This window comes from Nelumbo lutea, chromosome 6 (genome assembly GCF_056320005.1).
Source record: "Nelumbo lutea isolate HS-2025 chromosome 6, American lotus-T2T, whole genome shotgun sequence".
Lineage (NCBI taxonomy): Eukaryota > Viridiplantae > Streptophyta > Magnoliopsida > Proteales > Nelumbonaceae > Nelumbo > Nelumbo lutea.
The window spans coordinates 5,660,372-5,685,125 of NC_142689.1; the positions used below are offsets into that span (position 1 = coordinate 5,660,372).

At 37.5% G+C, this 24,754-nt stretch overlaps 1 protein-coding gene, 1 long non-coding RNA gene and 1 other non-coding gene across 3 annotated transcripts; 2 read left to right on the plus strand and 1 right to left on the minus strand.

The window, feature by feature from the left end:
- Positions 1-756: 756 nt before the first annotated feature.
- On the minus strand, positions 757-13,239 carry LOC148847015 (ras-related protein RIC1-like). Its single transcript, XM_088949359.1, has 8 exons — positions 12,782-13,239; positions 2,860-2,932; positions 2,458-2,505; positions 2,318-2,365; positions 2,151-2,222; positions 1,913-2,068; positions 1,731-1,834; positions 757-1,323 (listed from the first exon to the last, which is right to left on the minus strand). The coding sequence occupies exons 1-8, from the start codon at positions 12,793-12,795 to the stop codon at positions 1,227-1,229; spliced, it is 612 nt and encodes a 203-aa protein (XP_088805485.1). The 5' UTR covers positions 12,796-13,239; the 3' UTR covers positions 757-1,226.
- A 3,640-nt stretch (positions 13,240-16,879) lies between these two features.
- Positions 16,880-16,951, plus strand: TRNAQ-UUG (transfer RNA glutamine (anticodon UUG)). The gene has a single exon. It is a non-coding gene; the product is annotated as a tRNA-Gln (tRNA).
- Positions 16,952-18,099: 1,148 nt separating this feature from the next.
- LOC148847017 (uncharacterized) lies at positions 18,100-20,869 on the plus strand. Its single transcript, XR_016100525.1, has 3 exons — positions 18,100-18,689; positions 19,898-20,133; positions 20,340-20,869. It is a non-coding gene; the product is annotated as an uncharacterized LOC148847017 (long non-coding RNA).
- Positions 20,870-24,754: the final 3,885 nt, after the last annotated feature.

Genomic DNA, 24,754 nt, shown 5'->3' on the forward strand with positions numbered 1-24,754 from the left:
CCCTGCCTCAATCCTATAGGATAGGATCAACCCGAATTAACTGCTTAACCCGACCCATTAGCATTCATATCCCTAGTTCAAGTCAAGGTAGTGTATTATTTTCTCTGATATCAAACAGCTAAGCAGTTCACAACAAAATAAAAATAAACTAAAACAAAAACCACAATGGCTTTGTGATGAAAGTTTTAAATTGTAAATCTGGTAATAAAAAACAAGACTTTGGCCAATAGAAGTAGAATTTGAGTTTTTTCTTGTTGGCATATTCAAACACACATACAGACAAGCAAAGTTTCCACTTGGAAAAGCGGGAGAATTGGTGAATTGCGCATTTTTCTAGTTTAACACACCTACGTGCCATTGACACCACATAGAACAACTCATTAGCAATTTCTCAAAATACATGATAATAGGCATGAACTAGAGCCTTGGATGAAGGGATGAACTGATCTCTCTCTCTATCTCTCTCTCGATGCAGGCTGATATATACCATGTATACTAGTACATCTCAACACTTTGCTTACAGCTTATTCAACCATGGCAAAGAGGAAAATTTAAACATGTGTTTACTCCATAGTACGGGGCGGGGGGGAGCGCAGAGAGAGAGAAGTTTGGAATTTCTCATCTCAAATGACCGACATGCCAATTGCCAAAAGACTTGGCCAAATCTAGTATTAAAGGCAAATGTTGGCCACCAAGAGTCACTTGAGGCCCTTTTTCATTAATACCCTGAGAAAAAGGACAATACACCAGTTATACTTTGGTAAATACAAATACCTGTTATTTGTCTGTTGAGTCTGTACCAAAATGTATTGACAAGAAAGGCCCTCGAGGGGCACATTTTCCTCAATGTGGGACAGGCCAATGAACACCATGACCCTCTCCATCATTTATCAATTTATGTAGAACATAAAGCCCACCTTAGAAAACTATACGACTAGAAAGCAATCAGATTGCAATAATACTTGGGTAACAAACTTCAGCTTATCAGCTGCTATATTCAGTTCAACACAATTTCCAGAAGTCCAAAGACGGGAATGCCCATGCCCAACACAATTATATACCACCAATATGTCCTTTGCCTTTTTCTTTTTACAGATAACCAGGGACTGGATATGGTGTTTCAAACTCCATGTGATCATGCAGCCTGCAGGCTTGCAACTTCATGTACCCACTGACCATAACTCATAAGCATATTCCCTGGTCCACTCCAGGAAGAGGAAGCCAAATCAAGTGGAGCAGCAGGTGCTCTTTTGATTGAGTGGCTGCCCACGCATTTGCACGGTTGCTGGTCTGTTGACATTTGTTGCTGGTTGACTTGCCATCCTAGAACAGAAAAAGAAAATTATAATTCAGGATAATTCGGGAACAATATTGGATAATGTCATTCTACTTTGTATACTTCTTAAAAATCTGAACTGGATCATTCTAGGTGGTATGGCCTCAAGGAGAAGAAACTCCTAAGTTCTAACACAACCTAATCAGAATAAGCAGTCAGCCCACTTATTGTTTGTTGCTGTGCATGTTCTAATCTGACAGTGTCAGAGAGACCCGACTATTCATTAGACAGTTTGCAATCCCAACAGTCACTTCAAGATGGAAAAGAAAGAAGTTATTGATCCAAAAAATAATAATTTGATATCAACTCTGCCACATTGAATGCCCTTCCGAACTACCCAAAAAATATGTACCATGGCTGAAAGAGAAATTAGAGGAAAAAAAAAGGAACTTACCTGTTCTTTATCTCTGCAGTCATGGTCATAAATGCTTGCTCAACGTTAGTGGCGTTCTTAGCACTTGCTTCCAAGAATGGGATGCCTATCTCATCTGCAAATGCCTTAAGATGTAACAAAATGAAAAGCACAAATTAGATCCTCATTAAGTACAAGAAACAATGTCAGTAGCATTATCCTACCTTCGCAGTTTCATAGGAAACAACTTTATTAGTAGTTAAATCACACTTGTTTCCAATTAAAAGCTTGTTCACATTTTCACTGGCATATCGGTCAATCTCACTCAACCATTGCTTGACATTTTTGAAGCTTTCTTGGTCCGTGACATCATAGACAATCTGGCCAAAAAGAGTAGTACATGCACTGTAACATTTGGTATCAAAAAGGGGGGAAACCACTGCAAGAAGCATATCAACTTACAATAATGCCATGTGCACCACGGTAGTAACTGCTTGTAATTGTCCGGAAACGTTCTTGGCCAGCAGTATCCCACTAAAGCAAGAAGGAATGAATATTTAACCATCAGGACTGAATACTGGATAGTATTATTGTGCAAATCTAGAACCAAAAATTAGTAAGGTACTTACTATTTGGAGTTTTATTGTCTTTCCATCCTGCTCTACAGTGCGGATTTTCTAAAAGAAAGAGAAGTTACAAGAAGTTGAAGATAATAACAGAGGTACAGAAGATGGCAGCAAATTTTTGAAATGCATGTCAGCATACTTACAAAATCAACACCAATAGTACTGATGTAACTATCTAAATACGAATCATCCTACACAGCACACAAAGTAATCAGCAATTGCAAATCTGAAGATATGCTAATTGACGGAAATAAATAAACCCACACAAGGCTGAATAAAATATTACAAGTACATGCACACACACAGTCTGATATTATGCTCCTCCCAATAATTTTACAGCTTTCTTATTTTTTGATTTTCATTTAAATTGCCAATTATTTCCTCTTTTATTCCTTATAAAAGATACTTCACCCTTTCAACATTGCTAGCCATCCTCTCACAGAAAAGAAAAAGATAAAAGAAAAAAAAAAAAAGAAGGGGGAAGGGCATCTCTCCCCTTCACTGTTTTGCAAAGAAACAGAATAAACAAAAACATGAATCTGTACCGCAAATCGCAATAGAAGGCATGACTTGCCAACACCAGAATCTCCAATAAGCAGAAGCTTGAAAAGATAGTCACTGTAAAACATCAATTGGGAAGAACATGTATGCTTTGAGTTACACCCAGGATAGACTTTAAAAAGGAAATTTCAAGGTACAACTGCAGTACTACATATATAACCATGCAAACACTAATAATAGATCTTAAAAAAGCATGACCTTTCTTTCCTGGTATAAACTTTATAATTAAGAAACACCGGCAAGAAAGTTTTACTGCTCTACTGGCCTAATGTTTAATAGCTTCAATATTTAAACTTCAGAATAATAAGAAAAGGTTCAGAATAACAAATTAACAATATCAAAAGAAAGTTCTTACAACGGGAACTACTTAAAAACAATCTACGCTTGTGAATCATATAGGTCTAAACAAAAGCCCCCCAACTGCGACCAAAGAACGAGGGATGTTACAGTAAAACTAGCATGCAACACATGGGTGGAATCCAACTTTGCTACACTGCAACAAGACAAAAGATTTCATTTGATGATTTGTTCTTTCTATCTCAGCATCACTTTCAAGATATAATGAATTCTTAGCTCTCAACCGACATCAAAGTAAGTCATCCATCCAACCAAGATAATCCATAGTCCACAACCCTCATACAAGAGGTTTAACTTGATGCGTTTTTTTTCCATCTTAGAATCATTTTTAAGATAAAATGAACTCTCAAACAACCTCAAGGTTAGTCATCTATCCAACCAAAGTACTCTACAATCCACTATTCCCAAAATAAATTTCTCTGGTTCACCAATAACTAAGGGGCTACTTTGGAACTTCGGAGGTGTAGAAAATTTGAGCACATGCATTCTTTTGAATATCCATGTTTCTTTTGAATGGGACTGAAATAAAAACACAGACAGACCAAAATAGAATACGAAAAAGTCAAAGCATAGAAGCACATCACTGTCCTCCTAGCTAGTTTCATCACTGAGTCAAATTTAGAATGCAGTGGAAGATGAACCTATTAAATAAAGGGAAAAAGGAAAATATTATGATTCTTTTCTAGGTCAGGTCGAATTTATACTTGACTAGAGGGAGAGAAATCACATGAAAAGGTCCAAAGATTGATTTACGCAACCTTGAACTTCGGATTTATCAATCATCTTGAATCAGCAGGCTTGAAGTCAACTTGACTCGAAGGAATTAAGGAGTCAACTTTGGGAAGCAATGGTTGATGATATAATACTGAGTTACCTTAGTGCTCATGTGACATCAAGCACAATAACAGTGGATTCCTCAAAAGTTGGATGTAGAAGTACCCCAGCAATTTTAACTTCAAAATTCATGGCTATCAGAAGGCTTTATAGTTATTTTGTATTTATTCTATTAGTGAAGGTGATTCTCTTCATCCATTACCTGCTTCCAAAAGACTCCAATAGGTCCACAGTGTTTGGTATATGTCATTGATCTAAACATGAAATTCAGCACAACTTTCTATTTTCATAGGAATATCCAAGATAACCAGTAGGAAGGCTGTCGCAACGATGACATGAAGAGGTTAAGGTATCTTGAGACTCCTGCTATCATGTGAAGTATACTCCTGCTAACTTAGGTGATCCTTTCCAGTTTAGTGGTACTATCCTGCTTACTTTTCAGTAGAACCTCACCATTTTAAGAAAATATATAAATCAAATTGTTTACTAGGGGGCATATGCATTAACATCCAGAAATACTAAGACCATGCTTCACCCTTCCGAGACAAAGTAACTTATTCCCTTTCTAACTGCTCGTATTCACAAGGTTTTTTTATTATTACATAACCACAAGGTTTTAACAGCAGCATTTCTCACAATATAGGTTTGCATATGTTCTATTTGGGAAAAAACTAGGATATTGCCAGGAGGCCCAGGAGTAAAGAATAACAGATTATTATTGCAAATAGAACATACATAAACTTACTATTTAGCCATTAGTACTGGATACTGGTGGGAGTTTTGTATCAGATTTTGGGATGCAAAATTTTTGTTCCAATGAGCACAAATAAAGTAAAAAGTGCAAATTATCAGGTTGGGATGCAAATCACCACTGCAAACAAACATGTGTAAAACTATAACACCAATGAGCACAAATAAAGTAAGGATTTGCATTGCAAACACACTGAGACATAAATAGAAGTATTTTCTTGAATCATATAAAAAAACTATAATACCATTTAAGTTTTACCCATTACCCATAATGGAATTTGTGGTCCCTTGTGATGATTGAGAGAGAGAGAGGTACAGATGATAGAAAGGAGAGGCAAAAAACTCAGTACTGGCAACCGCCAGTTTTCTATTTATATTAAACTTTATAAAGAGGCAAAAATACAAGTATGCCCCTGGCGGCATATCCTAGAATAAGAACAATAAGAAAAGAAGAAAAGAAAGTAAACTGAAACTGTCCCACTAACATCAATTACAGGAACACTCAAGCCTTACAACACTCCCCCTCAAGTTGGGCTGAAGATGTCTATCATGCCCAGCTTGTCACATAGCTCATTGTGCCGCGAACACGGAAGTCCTTTTGTGAGGACATCAGCAAGTTGTTCCTTGGTGTTGACGTAAGGGATACAAATTTCCCTTTTTTCCAGTTTCTCTCTTATGAAGTGCTTATCCACCACAATATGCTTAGTCCTCTCATGTAGGACTGGGTTGTTGGTGATGTTTATTGCAGCCTTGTTGTCACAGTAAAGAGACATAGGATTATGAACAGCAATCCCAAGCTCACCTAGGAGGTTCTTTAGCCAAAGGACTTCAGCCACCCCATGTGCCATAGCTCTATACTCAGCTTCAACACTTGATCTTGCTACCACACTTTGCTTCTTGCTCTTCCAGGTCACCAAATTTCCTCCCACAAATGTGCAATACCCACTAGTGGACTTTCTATCATCCACTGCTCCTGCCCAATCAGCATCTGTAAAGACTTCCACCTTCAGGTGATTGTGTTTACTAAATAGTAGGCCTGTTCCTGGATGTTTCTTCAGGTATCTAAGGACTCTCTCTACTGCCTCCATGTGTGGCTTCTTAGGAGAGTGCATAAACTGGCTCAGAACTCCAACTGAATAGGCAATATCTGGACGGGTCATGGATAGATAAATCAGCTTTCCCACTAACCTTTGGTACTGCTTTACATCTTTTAGAGGTTCACCAATATAGTCACCTAGCTTGTGGTCCGCATCCATAGGAGTGTCTGCTGGCCTTGCACCTAACTTACCTGTATTCCGTAATAGATCAAGGGTGTATTTCCTTTGAGAGACAAAAATACCCCTTTTTGAACGGGCAACTTCGATCCCAAGAAAATACTTTAGGAGTCCTAGATCTTTCACTTCAAATTTGGATGCAATAAATTGTTTCAAATTTTGTATCTCTGAACTCCAACTCCCTGTAAGGATGATATCATCTACATACACTATCAATACGGCAACCTGCTCCTGACATCTCTTCACAAAAAGTGTATGGTCAAACTGGAACCGTTGGAACCCCATCTCTTGAACTGCCATGTGAAACTTACTGAACTAGGCTCTGGGAGACTGTTTTAAGCCATAGAGAGACTTCCGTAGCTTACACACCTTGTTTTCACTTCCCTTGGCGGAGAATCCAGGAGGTTGAACCATGTATACCTCTTCTTCCAAGTCACCATTCAGGAAGGCATTCTTAATGTCCAGTTGATGCAATTCCCAATCAAAGTTAGCAGCTAAGGATAGGAGAACCCTAATCGAGTTCATCTTAGCCACCGGGGCAAAAGTCTCATCATAGTCAACTCCATATACCTGTGTGTACCCTTTGGCTACTAGTCTTGCCTTGTACCTTTCAATTGTTCCATCTTCCTTGTACTTAATTGTGAACACCCATCTGCACCCCACGGGTTCTTTCCCCTCTGGGGGATCCACCAATTCCCAAGTCTGATTTTTGTGGAGGGCATCAATCTCCTCCTTCATGGCATCTATCCACTCAGGGAATTTTAAGGCTTCTGCAACATTCTTGGGAACAGGGATGCAGTCAACTACCGATAGGAAGGCTCGGTACAAGGGAGAGATGTGGTCATAGGAAACAAAGTGGGTAATGGAGCGTTTGGTAGTGCACGACCTGACTCCCTTTCGTTGAGCAATAGGGATGTCTAGGTCGTCCACAATGGGAGAAGGGTTAGGGGTTGGACTTACCTCCTGGATTCTGATGACGTCAGTTGCTCAGTGTTTGGCTGCTCCACATTTCTATCACATTGCTGATCTCTCGGACGAGTACGCTGGAAGACACAAAAGGGAGTGAGGTCCGGAATAGAAGGAAGGGACACCTGAACCTGCTTCTCCTCTTCCACACTACGGCTCTCCCCCTGAGGAGAATGAGGGAAGAATGGCCCGGACTCAAAGAAGGACACATCCATAGACACAAAATATTTATGACTAACTGGATCAAAACACCGATACCCCTTTTGAGAGGATGGGTACCCCAGGAAGACACAAGGAATGGACCGAGGATCTAACTTACCTCTGGATGGAGACAAATCATGGACAAAGGCCTGATAACCAAAGACTCTCATGGGGATGGAAAATAAAGGAGACTGAGGGTACAGTAACTGATGAGGGGCCATGTAATTTAATACTCTGGAGGGCATGCGGTTGATGACATACGCAGTTGTAAGTATAGCATCCACCCAAAACCTCTTTGGGACATTCATGTGGAACATCATCCCGCGGGCTATCTCAAGGAGGTGTCTGTTTTTTTCTTTCTGCAACCCCATTTTCTGTGGTGTTCTGGCGCATGAGCTTCTATGAATAGACCCATGGGAAGCGAAGAACTCATTTAGTTCCCCATGGAAGTATTCCTTCGCATTATCAGATTGGAAGATCTGTATTTCAACATGAAACTGTGTAAACACCATCCTCTGGAAGTCTTGCACTATCTTTGGAACCTCGTCTCTGCTACGCATATGGATTACCCATGTATAGCGAGAGTAATCATCAATCAATGTAATAAAATATCGATATCCACCCTCAGAGGTTACATTTGTAGGCCCCTATACATCAAAATACACAATATGAAAATGAACATTTGATCTTTTATTGCTGGAATGAAAGGTTGTTCTACATTGTTTACTCAACTGACACGTTTGACACATGAAATCTGACACTGAACACGACTTAAATAAAAGTGGAAACAAACATTTTATTACTTCAAAAGAAACATGACCTAAACGACTGTGCCACAACAAAATTTGACTCTTATTTGACTGACTATGTGACTTTGAGGATGACACAGAAAGACCAGATTTGTTGTCGAGAATGTAGAGACCATCCACCAGGCTTCCTCTACCAATCGTCCTCCCAGAAGTTAGGTCCTGAAAGACACATGAATCAGCAAAAAAGGTTACACTACAATTTAAAGAACTTGTAATGCTACTAATGGAAAGCAAATTTATGGGAAGTTCAGGGACATGCAATACACAATTCAGGTTAAGGCCATGGGGAAGGGATATCGATCCCTGACCTGCAATGGAAGAGAAGGAACCATCAGCAAGTCTCACTCTATCCCTTCCTGACAAAAGGCTATAAGAATGGAATAGGTTAGGCTAACTGATCATGTGATTTGAGGCCCCTGAGTCTATAATCCAAGGGGAATCTGTGGGAGTGACATGGAATGCAGAAGCCACATTACCTGAAGTAGATGCAAAGGAGGTAGAGGGAGTACCAGTGACTGAGGTATCCAATTGCCGCAATGCCCTACCATAAGATTCCAGATGCACTCTGAATGAATTCATTATATCCTCCTTGGGGTCAAGTTTATTAGGAGAGTCCCGGGTACTACCGACAACCTGAGTATCTTGGGTTGCCACATGTGCTGCACTAGTTCTTTTCATGTGACCTTTACCCTATTCTTGATTCTTTGCTGCCCACTTGGGTTTCACGTGGATGTCCCAACAGGTGTCACGTGTATGTCGTGACCTTCTACTATGGGTACAAAAGAGTTTATCTTCATCATCTGCCTTCTTAGGATCACCTTTCTTCCCTGTTTGGTTGTTATTCACCACAGCCAAGGCAACTTGTTGCTCCCCCTCGGCTGTAACCTTCACACTCCACCTGCTTTCCTCAGATTGGACAAGGGAGTATACTTCATGCACTGTAGGCAATTCTTTGCTTCCTAGAATCTGTACCCTTAATGGTTCATATACAGGGTTCAGCCCTAACGAGAAAGCAAACACCCATTGCTGAGAGATCAGCTTCCTGTAGGCCTTAGCATCATCATATTGCTTCCACTCTATGGGCTGATAATGGTCCAACTCCTTCCATATGGAGGTAAGAGCCGAATAATATGAGGACAAGCTACAGTTTCCCTGTTTACAGGTAGAGGACTTAGCTTGTAGTTGGTAAATCTTGGCATAATGCCTTTGCTCAGAATAGGTACTTCTGGCCTGTTCCCAGATCTCACTGGCGGTGTCTGCCCACATAAAATTCTTCTTCACATCAGGTTCCATTGCTGCAAGGAGCCAAGACATCACCATACTGTTTTCTTGGTCCCACCTATCATGTTCAGCCGTATCACCCTTAGGTTCTTTCACCCTTCCATTGATGTAACCGGCCTTACCCCTTGTTGTTACATAGAGTTTTACACTCTTAGCCCACTCCAGGTAGTTCAGACCATTCAAGGGGGTGATTGGCATGGGAAAGACCATGGTTTCACCTCCCATACCTGTTGTGTTGCAGGTTGAGGTGTTCCCCAGTGAGATCAGTTCCTGACTTGCCATTGAAAATTACAACCAACCAGTCCAAATGCCACCTAACAGCACAGCCGCCACAACTGGAATGTGGCAACTCAGGGTTTACTCCTAGGATGTGAGCAACAAGCTATTCAATATTGCTGAGAGCACAAGAACTACTGTTGAGAATGAGAAATCAGTCACCAAGAACTACTGCTGAGAATGAGAAATCAGTCACTACAACATCCAAACAGAACAACAAGGAGTCCAGTCATCGGTTTAGCACCACCAACACAGACATTACTGTCAATCCGAATGTGGTTCCCCCACTCTAACCAACCAATTATTCAAACTAGTAACCATATAATCAAGGCCTAAGCCCTACGCACCATTGGATAAAGAATACTGAGATAAACTTAAACAAAACCACACCTGTTCAACACTAGATCAGAACCTGGTAGGGTTTCACTGCACCATCAACACCCTTCTTCGATTAGGGTTTCAGCAGACCAGCACCAGCCCACGGCCAGACACAACTAGGGTTTTCAGTAACTGTCGCATGGAGCCACTAGGGTTTCAGCAGAAGTACAGCCGCAAGACTGACTAGGGTTTCTGCAAGCACAGTCGCCAAAGAGAATTAAGAGAAAACAAGCCGCCGCTAGGTTTTTTCCTTTTCCTTCTAAAACAAAAGTAGTCACATCCCAATCCCCTTCGGAAAGACTGATGTTAGGTTCGTAGGTCTTCTCCAGCCCAGAAGTTCCGCTCAGATACCATGTGGTCCCTTGTGATGATTGAGAGAGAGAGAGAGAGAGGTACGGATGATAGAAAGGAGAGGCAAAAAACTCAGTACTAGCAGCCGCCAATTTTCTATTTATATTAATCTTTATAAAGAGGCAAAAATACAAGTATGCCCCTGGCGGCATATCCTAGAATAAGAACAATAAGAAAAGAAGAAAAGAAAGTAAACTGAAGCTGTCCCACTAACATCAATTATAGGAACACTCAAGCCTTACAACAGAATCCAAACAATGGCAAAAGATTAATCCTTCATTTAACTAAAACATAAGTCCACCATGGAATTAAACAAACTCAGTTCATAAGAATTTACAAGCCATGGTGTCTTCTTAAAGAAGATTCAGTATCAAACCATAAATTATATGAACAATGAATCTATGAGATCTCAGTCATTTGGTCATCATTGTTCCAATATCAAACCTGTCTCTTCAGGACTCCTTGATAGGTTTATCAACTAAAGTAAGAAGTTAGGACATGGTGAAACTTAATTGATGCAATATATCCGGTTCATATCTGCATGTATATTGAAACATGAAGGCCTTAAAGCTATGACTAAATCATGTATTCAAAAAAAAAAAAAAAAAAAAAACATATGGGCACCAATATCAACATGAAAAGAAATTATTCTTCTCCTGCTTGGGTCCATGATATGCAATTTGTTATGGACGCATTCCTCAAGAAGACGTACCGTCGCCACCGGCAGCAACAGGCACCTGACCCACCGCCAGCAGCAGCAGTGATTCAATGATTCTTATCCTACCCAGTTCGGCAACAGCAGCCTTATCTAGATTAGATTAGATCATCTTGCTTGTTCTTATCTTATTGTTCTTATCTTATCTTGTTAGTAGCTTATCAGATTAGGATTAGCTTATCGTATCCTTAGCAAGATAGAACTGGAAGTCTCCCTATTCAGCAAGGAGACTCCCTTTGATTAGGACTCTTGTAATCTCCTATTTAAGGAGATCCCATTATTGAATGAGGATATCAAATTTCCAGTCAAGAAAGAGAGTAAAAGGAGAGTTCGCTGATCTCTTGGACAAATCACCCTCTAGGACGCCAAGATAGGTTCAGCTAGGAAGGGGAGGAACAAGGGAAAACAAGAGCTTTTCCCCGTGGACCGACCCGTGACGCGATCCTATTCCAGGGCCCATGACACAATTAGAGAAACCTGGTTCTTAAGTTAAAATTGGGTAACATACTTGACCAATACACCAAATGCCTTACTTTGGAACATGTCAAGCCGAACTGTTTAACCGTTGGGATCAAAACATACCACACTTCCACAGCCGACATCCCAACGGCTCTCACTCTAGTGGCAGGCAGCCTTTCCTTTTGGTAGCTTTTCACTCTGCTCCAGGTAGCCCTTTCTGTGATTCAAACCTAGGATGTAGGGTAACTCTAATACCAACTGTTCCATACTTGACCAACATGCAATGAGTCTCAAGAATGTTGGAAAGTATCAAGTCAAGCTGTTTAACCTTTAGGGTTGTAACAAATTGATTGGTACAGAAAATCTTTATAATACTTTGAAAAAATTATTACACATTATACAATATAAATTATTTTAGCTGTGTAGTGTTGGTTTGCATTGATTTATGCTGAGTTTAATTTGTTCTATTGTTATCCATAAACCTAGAATTCCGCCAATCCTATTTCTCTATACTTGACAAGTCCATCTTGCGCAGATGCATGCTCACATTCAAAACTATGGATCAAGGGATTAAGGTGCAAGACATTCAGACACCAAAATTTTCAATCCACATTAAATTTATCAATGGATTTACAGTATTCAAACCAATGAATTCTTCTGATGTGCTCACCAGAATAAGGATGAGAGACAATTTTCCTTGTGTTCATTTCTTCTCCCTCACTACATTGGCGTCCAATCACAAGTTTCACGTTTACATTTTATCTCTGTTCCAATACGATGAATTGCAACAACTCCATGCAGTGTTCCAAACATATATCCAGGCCCCTCATTCAAATGCAATAACCAAACAAGCAATAAAGTACCTTAATTTGCCTCCCAAAAATCCCTGACTGAGGTGCCAAGTACAAACAAAATCTAACCAATTTCTAAAACCATATCAACCCATGCAATTCCCTCGTTGTCTTAATGAAAAAGTTATATGGGATACGAAGCATGTAGTGGAGATAAAGTTATGAGATGATCATATGAAAAAATCTACAAAACAGCCAATCCAGGAGATCAATTCGAAGAAAATAGATTTGCATCAAGCAAATACTATATTCTCGAATTAGAAAAAAAATGGGGAAAGGAGGAAAATCAATAAGCAGAGAACCAGAGACTCGGGTGCAAAAGCAACCGACAAACATAAATTACTCACCAATACCTGAAAACTGAAAAAAAAAACGAAAGAATCCAATCAAAAGGAGAAGCTTACTATTCCGAGTTCATGACTGAAATTTGTACAAGATAGCAGATATATCTGAACTTCAATCGATCGATCAACCCTTCAGAGGTAGTTTTTGTTCATAGAAAATAACTGGAACGAGTAAAATAACAATCTGTTCCGAAACTAGAGAACGTAAACCGAGAAGGATGGGTCCAGACTCAAGAGGACTATTTATACAAAGATCACAGAGTGAAAGAAGGTTGGTCACATTGAATGCTTCGTCACCAAAGCAACATGAATTCCATTTCCACCCAGCTAGCACATTCTTTTCTCCCGGGTTTTTCAATTTAATTTAATTTATTTTTGTGGGCCCAAGCTATTGAAATGTGTCCCCTACCGCTCTCCGTCCGATCGAACGTACGCCGTAACGCGTAATAATGCGTATCCTGATTCCTGATTTCGCTGGCAAACGCGCTAATATGCAAAAGATTTGGAGTGGTCCGACTGGTGAGTGGGAGTACGTCTGAGAGGGCTTATGCGTTGACTGAACTGGTGCTTGGCCGTTTTCTCAGAGGTATGTTTTGAGAAAACGGTGCCGGATTGGCATATTATTGTTTTTTCGCAAAATGTTTTATTTTTTGTACGGTGGTTAATTGTTAGGTTGTAAACGGATCGAATTGGAATAGAATCAGTGAATATCTGAATTTAGAAAAATGGATATTCGAATATATTCAATAGAAATTAAAAATTAATATTAGAATTAAAATTCGGTCCAACATTCAATTTTATTTAAAATCAACCAATTAATTATTTTAGGTAATTAATAAATATATAAAATATATATTTTATTTAGATAAAGTATATAAATATTTTATATATAAATTATATAAAACTTTTAAATATTTTTTATATTATATACACGAATTAAATAATCAATCAATTTTGGATATTTATCGAATCAAATCAGGTTATTCAAATTCGACTGATTACAACATTCGAATTATCATAATTCAATTCGATTATGTCGAATCTCGAATTCAAAATCAGATTTTCGAATATCGTTGACACTGCTACTAATTGTTGCTATATAGGCTCTTTCAATGCCACATCAGCATACTATTGCCATTAACAATGATAAAAGAGAAAGAAATGATAAAATACCAAAAATGATGGTTTCTCATATCACACCTTTCCTTATTTTCCAATGCATGGTTTAAGAAAACATTTTTTAGGAAAAAAGTGTGTAACTAAACATCAAGTGTGGTCTAAAAGAGTGGATTTCAAATGTGATATCGTTTTTCAAGAAAACGGCATTGGTTTCTGATACATGAGATATCTATCAGCTGCTTTGGAAAATTTCCTAATACCTAAAATAGCTTTATTGAAAAGTCGATTTTGTAGCTAATGTGAGTTTATTTTTCATTTTTTTACCAAATATGACTTCCATGCATTTTGGGTTTTTCACATCATGTAACATCATAAGCCACTACATGAAAGCCCTCCCAAACAAGTATTTAAGATTCATTTGTGGATTGAAACTTTGATTGAACTACTTTTACTGAGACACTTGAAGAGGTTACTAGAACAAGCTTTATGAAAAGGCCAAAAATTTGGCTAGTTGACAATAAATTTGGGCTTTCTAATGCTCTCACCAAGCATAGCTTATGGACATCTATGTGGGATTTTTTAAACCCAGAAATCACTGCACAAAGCAAAGTGCCAACCAGCTGGTTGGTAAGGTCTCCTATTGGTCGTAGCGGTGATTTGGGATCGAATTCCACTCACAACCTAGGTTAGGGGTGGGCTACCACCGTGTGTGGCCCTTCACAATATATTAAAAAAAAAAAACACTACACGAAAGTCCTCCCAAATGGGCACCAGAAGAAGCTCTAAGAGGAAAGCCAATTTTTTTGCCATGCTTCTTTGAGGTTTTCTTAAACATTACTTAATAGGCTATTTAGGTGGGACTCACTTTTTAAAGCCAAAAGTAGTTTTGGTTAAACTTCTTTCGAGAAATGTCTAAATGAAAGGCCTGTTTGGAAAAGAGGAGGATTGAGCTGAAGATTCAGCTAAGCTGGCTCAACTGCTTTCAAGCGTTGTGAATAGTCATAACTTATAGTCTGTCTACGTGGAGATCACCAAGGAAACTAGAAGCTGTCGTGGCTCAGCCCTCTCAGATGGGCAAGAAGCTTCAAGTGAAAACTTAGCTGAAGTCCAAAGAACAGCAAATTTGGGCTTGTGGAGTTCTCATCAAGCATTCTAAGTGGTATTTGGATTTGGGTGCAATTTGGGTTAGCCCAATTAACATTTTACATCTCTTTAGTCTCGGGCCCATTTAAATCTTTGACAAAAGTCAAATCCAAACCCACCCAAACTCTTCTTTATGGATCGAAGTTATCCCAATCCCTTAATTAACGGAAGATAGTTCTTGAAGGGGATGCGTTCAGCTAAACCTATGTCGTATATTTCAGGTTTCCAATGATTCAAAATATAATATTATGGTGGTTTTTTAAGATATCAAATAACAAAAAAAGAAAGGTTATTGGCATTGTTATAATGTTACTAACTTATTATACACATTGATTTTGGCACTCTTTATCTTTCATGATTGTGTGTTTTTTTTAAAGACAAGTAAAAACTATCAAAGAAACATCATACACGAGAGTATTTCCTCATTAAATAAGACCCTTATCCTGTAAGGCTGTATCATTTTCCACATTAAGAAACAAAAGTATAGGTCCCGTTTGTTTATTCATGTTATTTTATTTTTTAAGTAAATAAGATAATGACTATTTTAGCTATAAAAAATTATTTTTAAAAGAGGTATTTTTGTTTCATCCAGTAACAACTTTCTTCTTACATGGAAAAGTTATTATCCACCCGAGGTGTCAATTGGATTGGATTTGGTCCAATATGATCCAGTCCAATGTGAATCCATTATAAATGGGCCAAGTCAAATCCAATCCAATGAATCTTTTGGACCAATTTGGGTTGATCCAATTCAATATTTGGACCGTCCAATCTGTTCAAATTCATTTTGATTTAGATTGATTTCAACCCAAACCTGATCCATTGACACATATTCTTATCTTATATCAATGGATCGGATATTGGCTTACTCCAACCCAATCCAATATAAATTTGTTACGAATGGACAAGGTGTAATCCAATCTAATAAATATTTTGGACCAGATTGGTCCAATCCAATGTATTGTTGGTCCGTCCAATTCATCCAAATTGATTTGACTGGATGGGGTCCAATCCAAAACCGGTCGATTGACACCCTTATATCCACCTAAAAGATGAGTATCCATCAAAATAAATTTTTTTCTAATCCCCCATAAAAAGAATATAAGTTTATTAATCAACCAACTTTCCCACTTCTCAAAATCTAAAAAAAAAAAAAACTAACCCCCCCTTTATTATTAAGACACCATATGGGAGTTTTTGAAGTCCATTCTCTTTTGAGGCATAATAGAGAGAAATATACAACAAACCACTGCAGAATTCTGAAATTATAGCCCTCCATAGTAGCCTCCCCTTATAAACCACATACTACTCGTAAATTTAACATCAATCCACAGTTAGAATTCATTAATAAAACTAATAATTCTGAGGTGGGCTAAAGAGTGATTCTTTTGGTTGCATCGAGTGAAGAAATATGAACAATTTCCTCGATAAATGCTATTATGTAGGAAAACAATTCATTTTCACAATTAAACAATGACACTACACTTCAAAACCATCGAACTAAATAATTCCAAGTTTCCAACTTTACTATTACGAGATTCATATCTAATTATTTTTATATGTTTGTTTTGATTTATTAAGATAAATTTTGATTCGGTAAGATCATCACACGAGGGTAATTATCTAGAGATTTGCAATCCGTGTTCAGAAAAGAGTTTTTTCTGAAGCTGGATTGGAATTCACATCAGCGCCGGGGGCGCCCCACAATGTCGGGAATATCTCCTGATGATGTTTCTTCCGTTCTTGTCATCGGGAGATGTTTCCGATACAAGGTCAGGATATACTGTGGGCATTGTGGGGCGCCTCTGTGTGGTGCGCTAATGTGACTTCGCTGGATTGCATCGGAATGTTATTTTATTTATAAAGAAAGGTTCCGTACGCTGCTGTCATGCGTCAGGTTCCATGGTCTAGTGGTCAGGACATTGGACTTTGAATCCAATAGCCCGAGTTCAACTCTCGGTGGAACCTTTCACATGCATGTAGTTTTTTCACAGTTTTTTTCACCCTTTTTTTACACATCAAATTATCAATAGTTCACTACTCTTCGGCAGCATATATTTTTTCGGTAAATTATAGATTAGCGTAAGTTACAGATATCCCCATACTAGCGGATCAGAATACCCTCTTAAACTTTTACTTTGGCTGAGTTTGGAAGGAGTCCAAATGTAAATATATAGAGTGCAAATATATACAAAATACAAGGTTTTATATTCTACATATTTGTATTTTGTACTCCTTCCAAACTCAGCCAAATTTGCGACAAATATCCTCCTTGGTTGGTGTTTCATCAGTTAAATTAAAAACATAAATAAATGTCTTATTTAGTTATTTAATTTTTTTAAACCCTAAACTATTATTTTCTTATTTATTTAAATGATTTATGATTCAATTAGCTTTATAAATATAACATTGAATCCCTCTTGGTTGATCTAATAGATTCTTACAGATTTTTGGCTGGATTCAATATTTAAATGAAATGGTAGAGCTTTCTTTCTAGTAGATATAGATTTATGGTTTTGTTTGGTTTTTGTTGAACTATTGGAAAAAAAGAATGGATAATTTTTATATTTTAAGATGAACAGACACATTCATGTGAATGAAAGCTTAGTTTGGAAGGAGTACAAATGCAAATATGTAGAGTGCAAAACTTTGTATTTTATATTATTTTGTAGGTATTTGTACCATACATATTTGTATTTGTACTATTTCCAAACTAATCTTTAGAAAAAAAGAAGATATTTTTTGTCAATTGGGATTTAAGAGGAATGGCAAGAAAAAAAATTAAGGAAAATTTATGTAAGTATTTTGGTAATTTAATGTATTATATCATTTGACTTAACAATTAAGGATATTTATTACAAAGTGAAAGTTTAGGGAGTCTTTATCTGAAATGAAATTTTAAGGGATATTTGTCGAGGGTGGTATTTATTGCAAATGAACGTTTAGGGGATATTTGTCAATTGTTACCGACCCCTTAGTAAAAGGGGGTCTTTATTATAAATGAAAGTTTGAGGGGTATTTCCGTATTGATCGAATGTCACTGACCCCAATTCCCAAAGTAAAAGGGGGCATTTGTAATTTATCCTATAAATTATTATCATGTAATTTGGGATAGTGGGTGTGGCAATTATCCCTGAATTTTCATTTGCAGAACTGAGAGATACGTAGCAGCAAAGTTAAGCATATCCGAATTTCTTCACCAGTCACCTTCAAAAAAAGAAAATTCTTCGCCAGTCCGGATGGCACCTTCTAAATTTTAGGAATATCAAAGGCTCCAATGCCAGAGTCGTCTTCCAGTTTCCAATCGAATCGGAAACCGTGCTGTGTCTGATTGATCTTAGAGAGATCTTCGTTTTTCGTTTTGTTTTCAACTTCTTCTCCCTCTTATTTTCTCTCTAATTTGAAAATTATAGGTCGAGCTTCAGTTTCGGCGTAAAGGGTCAAGCTTGCATCGTCGAGTTTCACTGGTCTGGTTGTAAACTTGGAGGACGGAGGAGGGAGGGTAGAGAGAGAGAGAGGCCATATGTGTTGGCTTTGAAAGTTGAAACTAGAATAGGTATAGGATAGCCCTCCGCTCACATCAGTTCAAAGCTTATCCATAACTGCCCACTTCATCTCATATCAATGAACCTAGATCTGGACCTGGGCGGCAAAGACAGATCGAGGAAGACGAAGAAGAATTATAGGAGTATTTAAGATGCTGACGGTAAGGAAGATAAACCTCTACAATTTGTGAAAGGTGTCAAAAGTTTCATTTTGAAAATTTAAAGAATAATAATAGGTAAAATAGTCTTTTTAATCTTTCAGTTAATCAAGACAGATAATACTAAAATAATAAAAGCATAATTAGTCAATTTCTTAAACCTTAGGGATAATTTAAAAAATTTGCCCTTATTTAAATTAATATTTTTTATTAATTCTATCAAATGGAATCAGATTTTTATATCAGAACTGATCTAACATGAAAAATGTTGGATCAGATTCGAGCCCGATCTATGCGTTTACATCCCCAGTCAAAATTGAAAGTTCAATAAACGATTAGTTGAATTTTGTAGTAGATATGGGATCTACCAGTTTGCTTTATGTCAGCCATAAATTTGGGCCACAATTACTTGCATTTATAGCTGATGTAACAACTATCAAAATGGATTGAATGATTATTATAGCATACCCTAACAGATGACTAAGATATTTATTGATTCTATTGTACATCACAGAACAATTATAGAGTGTGGTGTGGTAGGGGGGTCCATTTGATTCAAGGGTATAACTATGATATCATATCTTAAAAACTTGTTCAAATGCATCATATGATATATAATAGACCACTGTGCCAAACACGACATATACGGTTCTAACTTCTATGGGTTGATCCCGTGCCTCCTATTTTGGAGGTATGTCAAGTACTTATCTCAACTATTGGGTCATAGGCACTAACCAATGATAATGCTCTACGTCAGTGGTAATGTATTTTATAATTAGCGTTGAGTGTTATTATTGGTTTATCTTGGAGGCTGGATCTCTTGTCCATACAAATTCTGCCCACATCTACCTATATAACATCTAAGCTACACATGCAGAATATCTCATTCTCCTTCTCCTAAGTGGTATTATACAGGGGGAGATATTCCCAATTCACAGGGGTAATGTATTGTGAGTAGATATAGACAGTTGTTGTGGGCAGATGATCTGGAGTATTACCTTACAGCATGCTCAATAGCTCAAGCTTTCTCACATGAGACTCATCAAACCCAAAGATGAAGACTTTCTATCAGCTATTCATTGTCTTCCTCTTCCTCTCCTTTTCTCTCTTGCTTTTTTTACTGAGATTGAAGCTCTAGTGTAAATGTAACATCTGTAATTATTAAGGAAGAACAAGAAAAATGGAATTGACGGGTCTTTATAGCATTGCAGGAATGATTTTCAAGGAAGCCGGTGGTTGGGTATTTGAAGAGGCATCATCGGCCTGGAACTTGGAAGAAATGCGTTGGAGGCTCGAGAATCTACTATCTACCATCGAAGTTGCAATTCTGAATGCAGAAGCAACAAGTCCAACAGACCCTGAGGTCATAGATTGGCTGGCCAAGCTTAAAGATGCAGTATATGATGCGGAGGACGTGGTGGATGATTTCGCTACAAAAGCAATAAAGGTACGCAATAATCTCGCGAGAATAAAGGTACGCAGACTCTTCCCCATATCCAAAAGAAAGGTGCGGGACTCAGTTTCACGTTTAATTCCATATAACATTAAGATGGTTCATAGGATCAAGAAAATTGAGAAGAGTTTTGCTGAGATTGCAAACAACAAAAGAAATTTCAGTTTCTCTAATTTCCAGCAGAATTTTAATAATAACAGGAGAAGAAGAGAGGACACTCACTCCTACGTACCTGCATCCGATGTTACGGAAGGAGTGAAGAGAAAGAGTATATAATAAAATTGTTGAAGATGCCACGACCCAAGAGGTCACCCAGGATCACGGAGAAAGGCTTCTCTTTTGGGTAATTTTCAAACCTCGTCTTCAGCATATACTCGACGTTAACCGGATTGGCTGTAATCGTGTTTCCGAGCAAATGGACATGGATGGTCTTGCTGGGAGACTTCAGGAGATGGGTATACCAGTCGCAGAGATTGTTGAATTCAATCGACCAGCTCGCAGTGAGATAACTACGACAGACGTCGCAGTTACACCAGAGCTTCAGTTTCATTAAGAAGAGCAAGAGAGAGAGGGAGAGGGCGAAGGAAAAGAAGAGGAAGACGATGAACAGTGTCTTGCTTGATATTTTTCAAAAAAAGTTATTTTATTTTTTATATTTTATAAACATTTTATCTTTTATTGATATTCAAGACAAAAAATTGCCCTTTTCTGCTAGAAACCCTTTTAATTTTACCCAGGGCCAAGATCGATGCATGCATCAAACTTGCAGAACGAACATGAAAAAAATTCAACGCCAGCATGGAGCGGAGGAGCTCAAAACGGAGAATTATCAAAGAAAATTGTCAAGTGCCATTGCCCAATTATACCAATTTCATAACAAGTTTATCATTCCCCTTTTGATGTTCATTTTGTTGCAAACCTCATGAACACCCAATCTGAACCAAGCATGGTTTTCAAAATCGGGTCAGACTCAGAGTGGAAAAACCGGGAACCGGTCACTTGATTGGTTTCGTTTTTCCTTAAAATTACTTTTATTTTCCTAAAACCGCTGATTTTAGTCAACAAACCGCTAAATCGGCCGATTAATCATTCGAATCATTTTCCAATTTTTTAAAATTTTTATCAAAACGGACCGGACCGTTAAAACTGGTAACAATACCCCTAACCGGTTTGGTTTTAAAAACCATGGAATAAAGTCGAGGTTTGGTTGTGAACAAGGTTCACAATTTTCTCAGAATTGTTTTATCAATTCTCTCTGAAATTCGATGGCCAAGCCACCTGGGTTTATCATATAATGTAAAAAAAAAAAAAGAAAAAAAAATCTTGGTGAGCATGTAACCAGAGCAAACCCAACTAGAACCAGTGAACCACTACGCTCGCAATATGTTGCTAGGGATGACCAGCGAGAGAAGCGAGGTTGGAACGAAAATCAACCTAGGTAGCATTATTGGACGAACAAGCTAGAATGAAACTTGAAATCGATCATTTGGGTTTTGATTAAAAGGCGAAAGGAAGCTACACTAAAGAGCATAGAGCACAAATGACCCCAATGTTTCATCTTGAGGTCTCTAGTAATGCTTTTGAGAACCAATTTGTTAGGATTTGTGGCAAAAGAACAATATACACAAACTATTCAAAGAACACAGAAATTTAACGTGGTTCGGTACTAATACCTATTCCACGAGAGGTAATCCCCAATTCTGTCATGAGGGGAGACTATTATGGTTAAAGGGAAAAAAATTTCATGATAATATTTTCACAATACAAGGAATATTCGACTTCCAAGAATAACAAGATTGTTCCATAAAATGAGCCGGAATATTGGTAATTAGGCCATTTGTTCAACATTCCCCCTCAAGTTGGAGATAAAAATATCTATGGAGCCAAATTTGGATAAAATTTGTTGGAAATGTTCCTTATCATTAGCTTTAGTAAAGATATTTGCAAGTTGCTTTCCACTTTGGACATAAAGAGTTTTGATTTTGGCTTGAATTTTTTCTTGAATGAAATGACAATCAACCTCAATGTGTTTAGTTCTTTCATGGAAAACGGGATTGGTGGCTATGTATATAATTGCTTGATTGCCACAAAACATCTTTATAGATTTCTGAGATGCAATCCCTAAATCATTAAGAATAAATTGCAACCAAATTAATTTGCTATCCATTGAGGCCATGGCTCTATATTCAACTTTTACACTTGAGTAGGATATAACATTTTATTTTTTACTTTTCCATAAACAAGATTTCCCCCAACAAGTATGCAATATCCCGATGTGGACTTCCTTTCCATTTCATCACCGACCCAATTTGCACCTAAGTATCTTTCTATTGTATGTCCATTCTTTTTCATCTAAATTCCTCTTCCTAGTGATCCTTTAGGATATCACAAAATTCGATCAACATCTTTCATATGTCCCGCTTTAGGATCATGCATAAGTTGGCTAACAAAGCTAACAACATAGGCAATGTTCGGTTTAGTAATAGTTAGATAGATCAATCGTCCAACAAGTCTTTAGAATCTCGTGTTATTATTCAAAGGTTTATTATTAAAGTTGCATTTTCCCTTGTAATCTATAGGAGTTTTAACTAGCTTTACTCTTAATTTTTCTATTTCTTTTAACAAATCCATGGCATATTTTCTTTAGAAAAGAAACAAACCTAAGAAATATTTTCGTTTAGTTTTCCCAAGTCTTTGATATCAAACCTTTTGTTAAGATGTTCCTTAAGTTCAAAAATACCAAGAGTATTGCCACTTGTAATAACTATGTCATCCACATAGATTAGAACAATAATAGAATTTGAACCACTCCCTTTAATGAGCATAGATGAATTAGTTGCATTTCTTGTAAAACCAAGTCATAAATGCTAAACTAATTTGGTATACCAAGCTCAAGAAGACTATTTGAAACCATATATTGCTTTCTTCAATTTGCACACCAAGCTGTTATGAGACTCTTGTGGGTGTCTATGAGGGAGATCCATATAAATTTATTATTCGATGTCACCATGTAAGAATACATTTTTTACACCCATTTGGAAGAGAGGTCAATCATAATTCACCGCAACTGACATAAGCACTCCATAACAGTGCTCATTTTTTACAACATGAGCAAATGTTTCTTTGTAGTCAACTCCATAGGTTTGAGTGTAGCTCTTGTCCACTAACCTTGCTTTACGACATTCTAAAAAACCATCATTGTTGTATTTCATTTTGTAAACCCATTTGCACCCTATGGACTTCTTTCCCTTTGGTAATGACACAACATCCCACGTGTAATTTCTATTGAGGGTTTGAAGTTCTTTATCCATGGCCTTCCTCCAAATCAGATGGTTCTTAGCTTCATCAAAGCTAGATGGTTCAACATGTTTTTCGATGGAAGTTAAAAATGCTAAGTGAGAAGAAGATATATTATCATAGCAAACATAGTCTTTAATAGGGAATGAAGCTACATAATAGGTGTAAAAGTCTTGAAGTCTAGCGAAAGGTTGATGAACACGCGATGACCTTCGAGGAAGATTTTGGTCATTGAATAATGTATGTGATTGTAATGTAGGATCAGGTTTAGGTTCAACCACGGGTTCCATAGGATCAACACTATCTTCTTGAGTAGAGATTGGAGGACATTCTTCATGAACATCTATGTCCTCACTTGTTTGTTCACCTATTTGATTTGTAATGTGATTCAAATGTACATCTTCACTAATAAGGGGAAAATGAGAAAATTCATGATAATTCTTCCTCTGAGTTTGACCTAATGAATTCTGAAAATAGAATTCATTCTCAACAAATGAGACATTACAGGTGATATATAGTTTCTTAGTTTTGGGATTATAGCATTTATACCCCTTTTTTGTAGAAAAATCTCCAATGAAGACACATTTAGAAGCATGGTGATCATGTTTTCCAGCATTTTGTAGGTGAACGAAACAAATGCATCCAAAAACCCGAAAGTGGGAGATATTAATTTTGTGTCCTTTGATAACTTCTAAAGGAGACTCATCATTCAAAATTCTACTTGGCAACCTATTGATCAAATAACAATTAGCTAAAACTGCATTTGACCAAAAATATTTTGGAAGATTCATTTGAAACATAAGTGACCTAGTGACCTCAAGATGTCTATTTTTCCGCTCAACAACTCCATTTTGTTGAGGAGTTCCTACACAAGAGGTTTCATGTATGATCCCTTCACTTTTAAGGTACGATGCAAAAGGTTTGTTATCATACTCAGTACCATTCAAGTTTAAAATTTCGATACGATATGCCCGATACGGAGTGTATAATATCGTATATTTGAAAAACCAATATAGGATATGCATGAAAATTAGATGTTTCACCTTTTTTCTTGCGTATCGGACCCATATCGGGGGTGTATCAGTAGCGTATTGACGAAAAAAATACAGTCAAAAACTAAAAATAAAAAATAAAGGGGGAAAAGTTAGCTTCTTTCCCCAAAATAAGCCTTTTTTTCACCCCCAAATGACTCTAAAACTCCAAACTTCATTCTTAAAGTGCTAGATTTGCAAAAAACAAGTATGAAATATTGATTTTTTTTAAGATTTTTCAAATTTTGAAAAAAAAGGCAAAAATAGGTAAATTTTTTCAATCTTTT

Coding starts and splice junctions, on each gene's coding strand:
- LOC148847015 (XM_088949359.1), bottom strand. Junction 2,069..2,150: donor GTGGTGCACATGGCATTATT/GTAAGTTGATAT, acceptor CTTTTTGGCCAG/ATTGTCTATGATGTCACGGA. Junction 1,835..1,912: donor TTTCCTATGAAACTGCGAAG/GTAGGATAATGC, acceptor TTACATCTTAAG/GCATTTGCAGATGAGATAGG.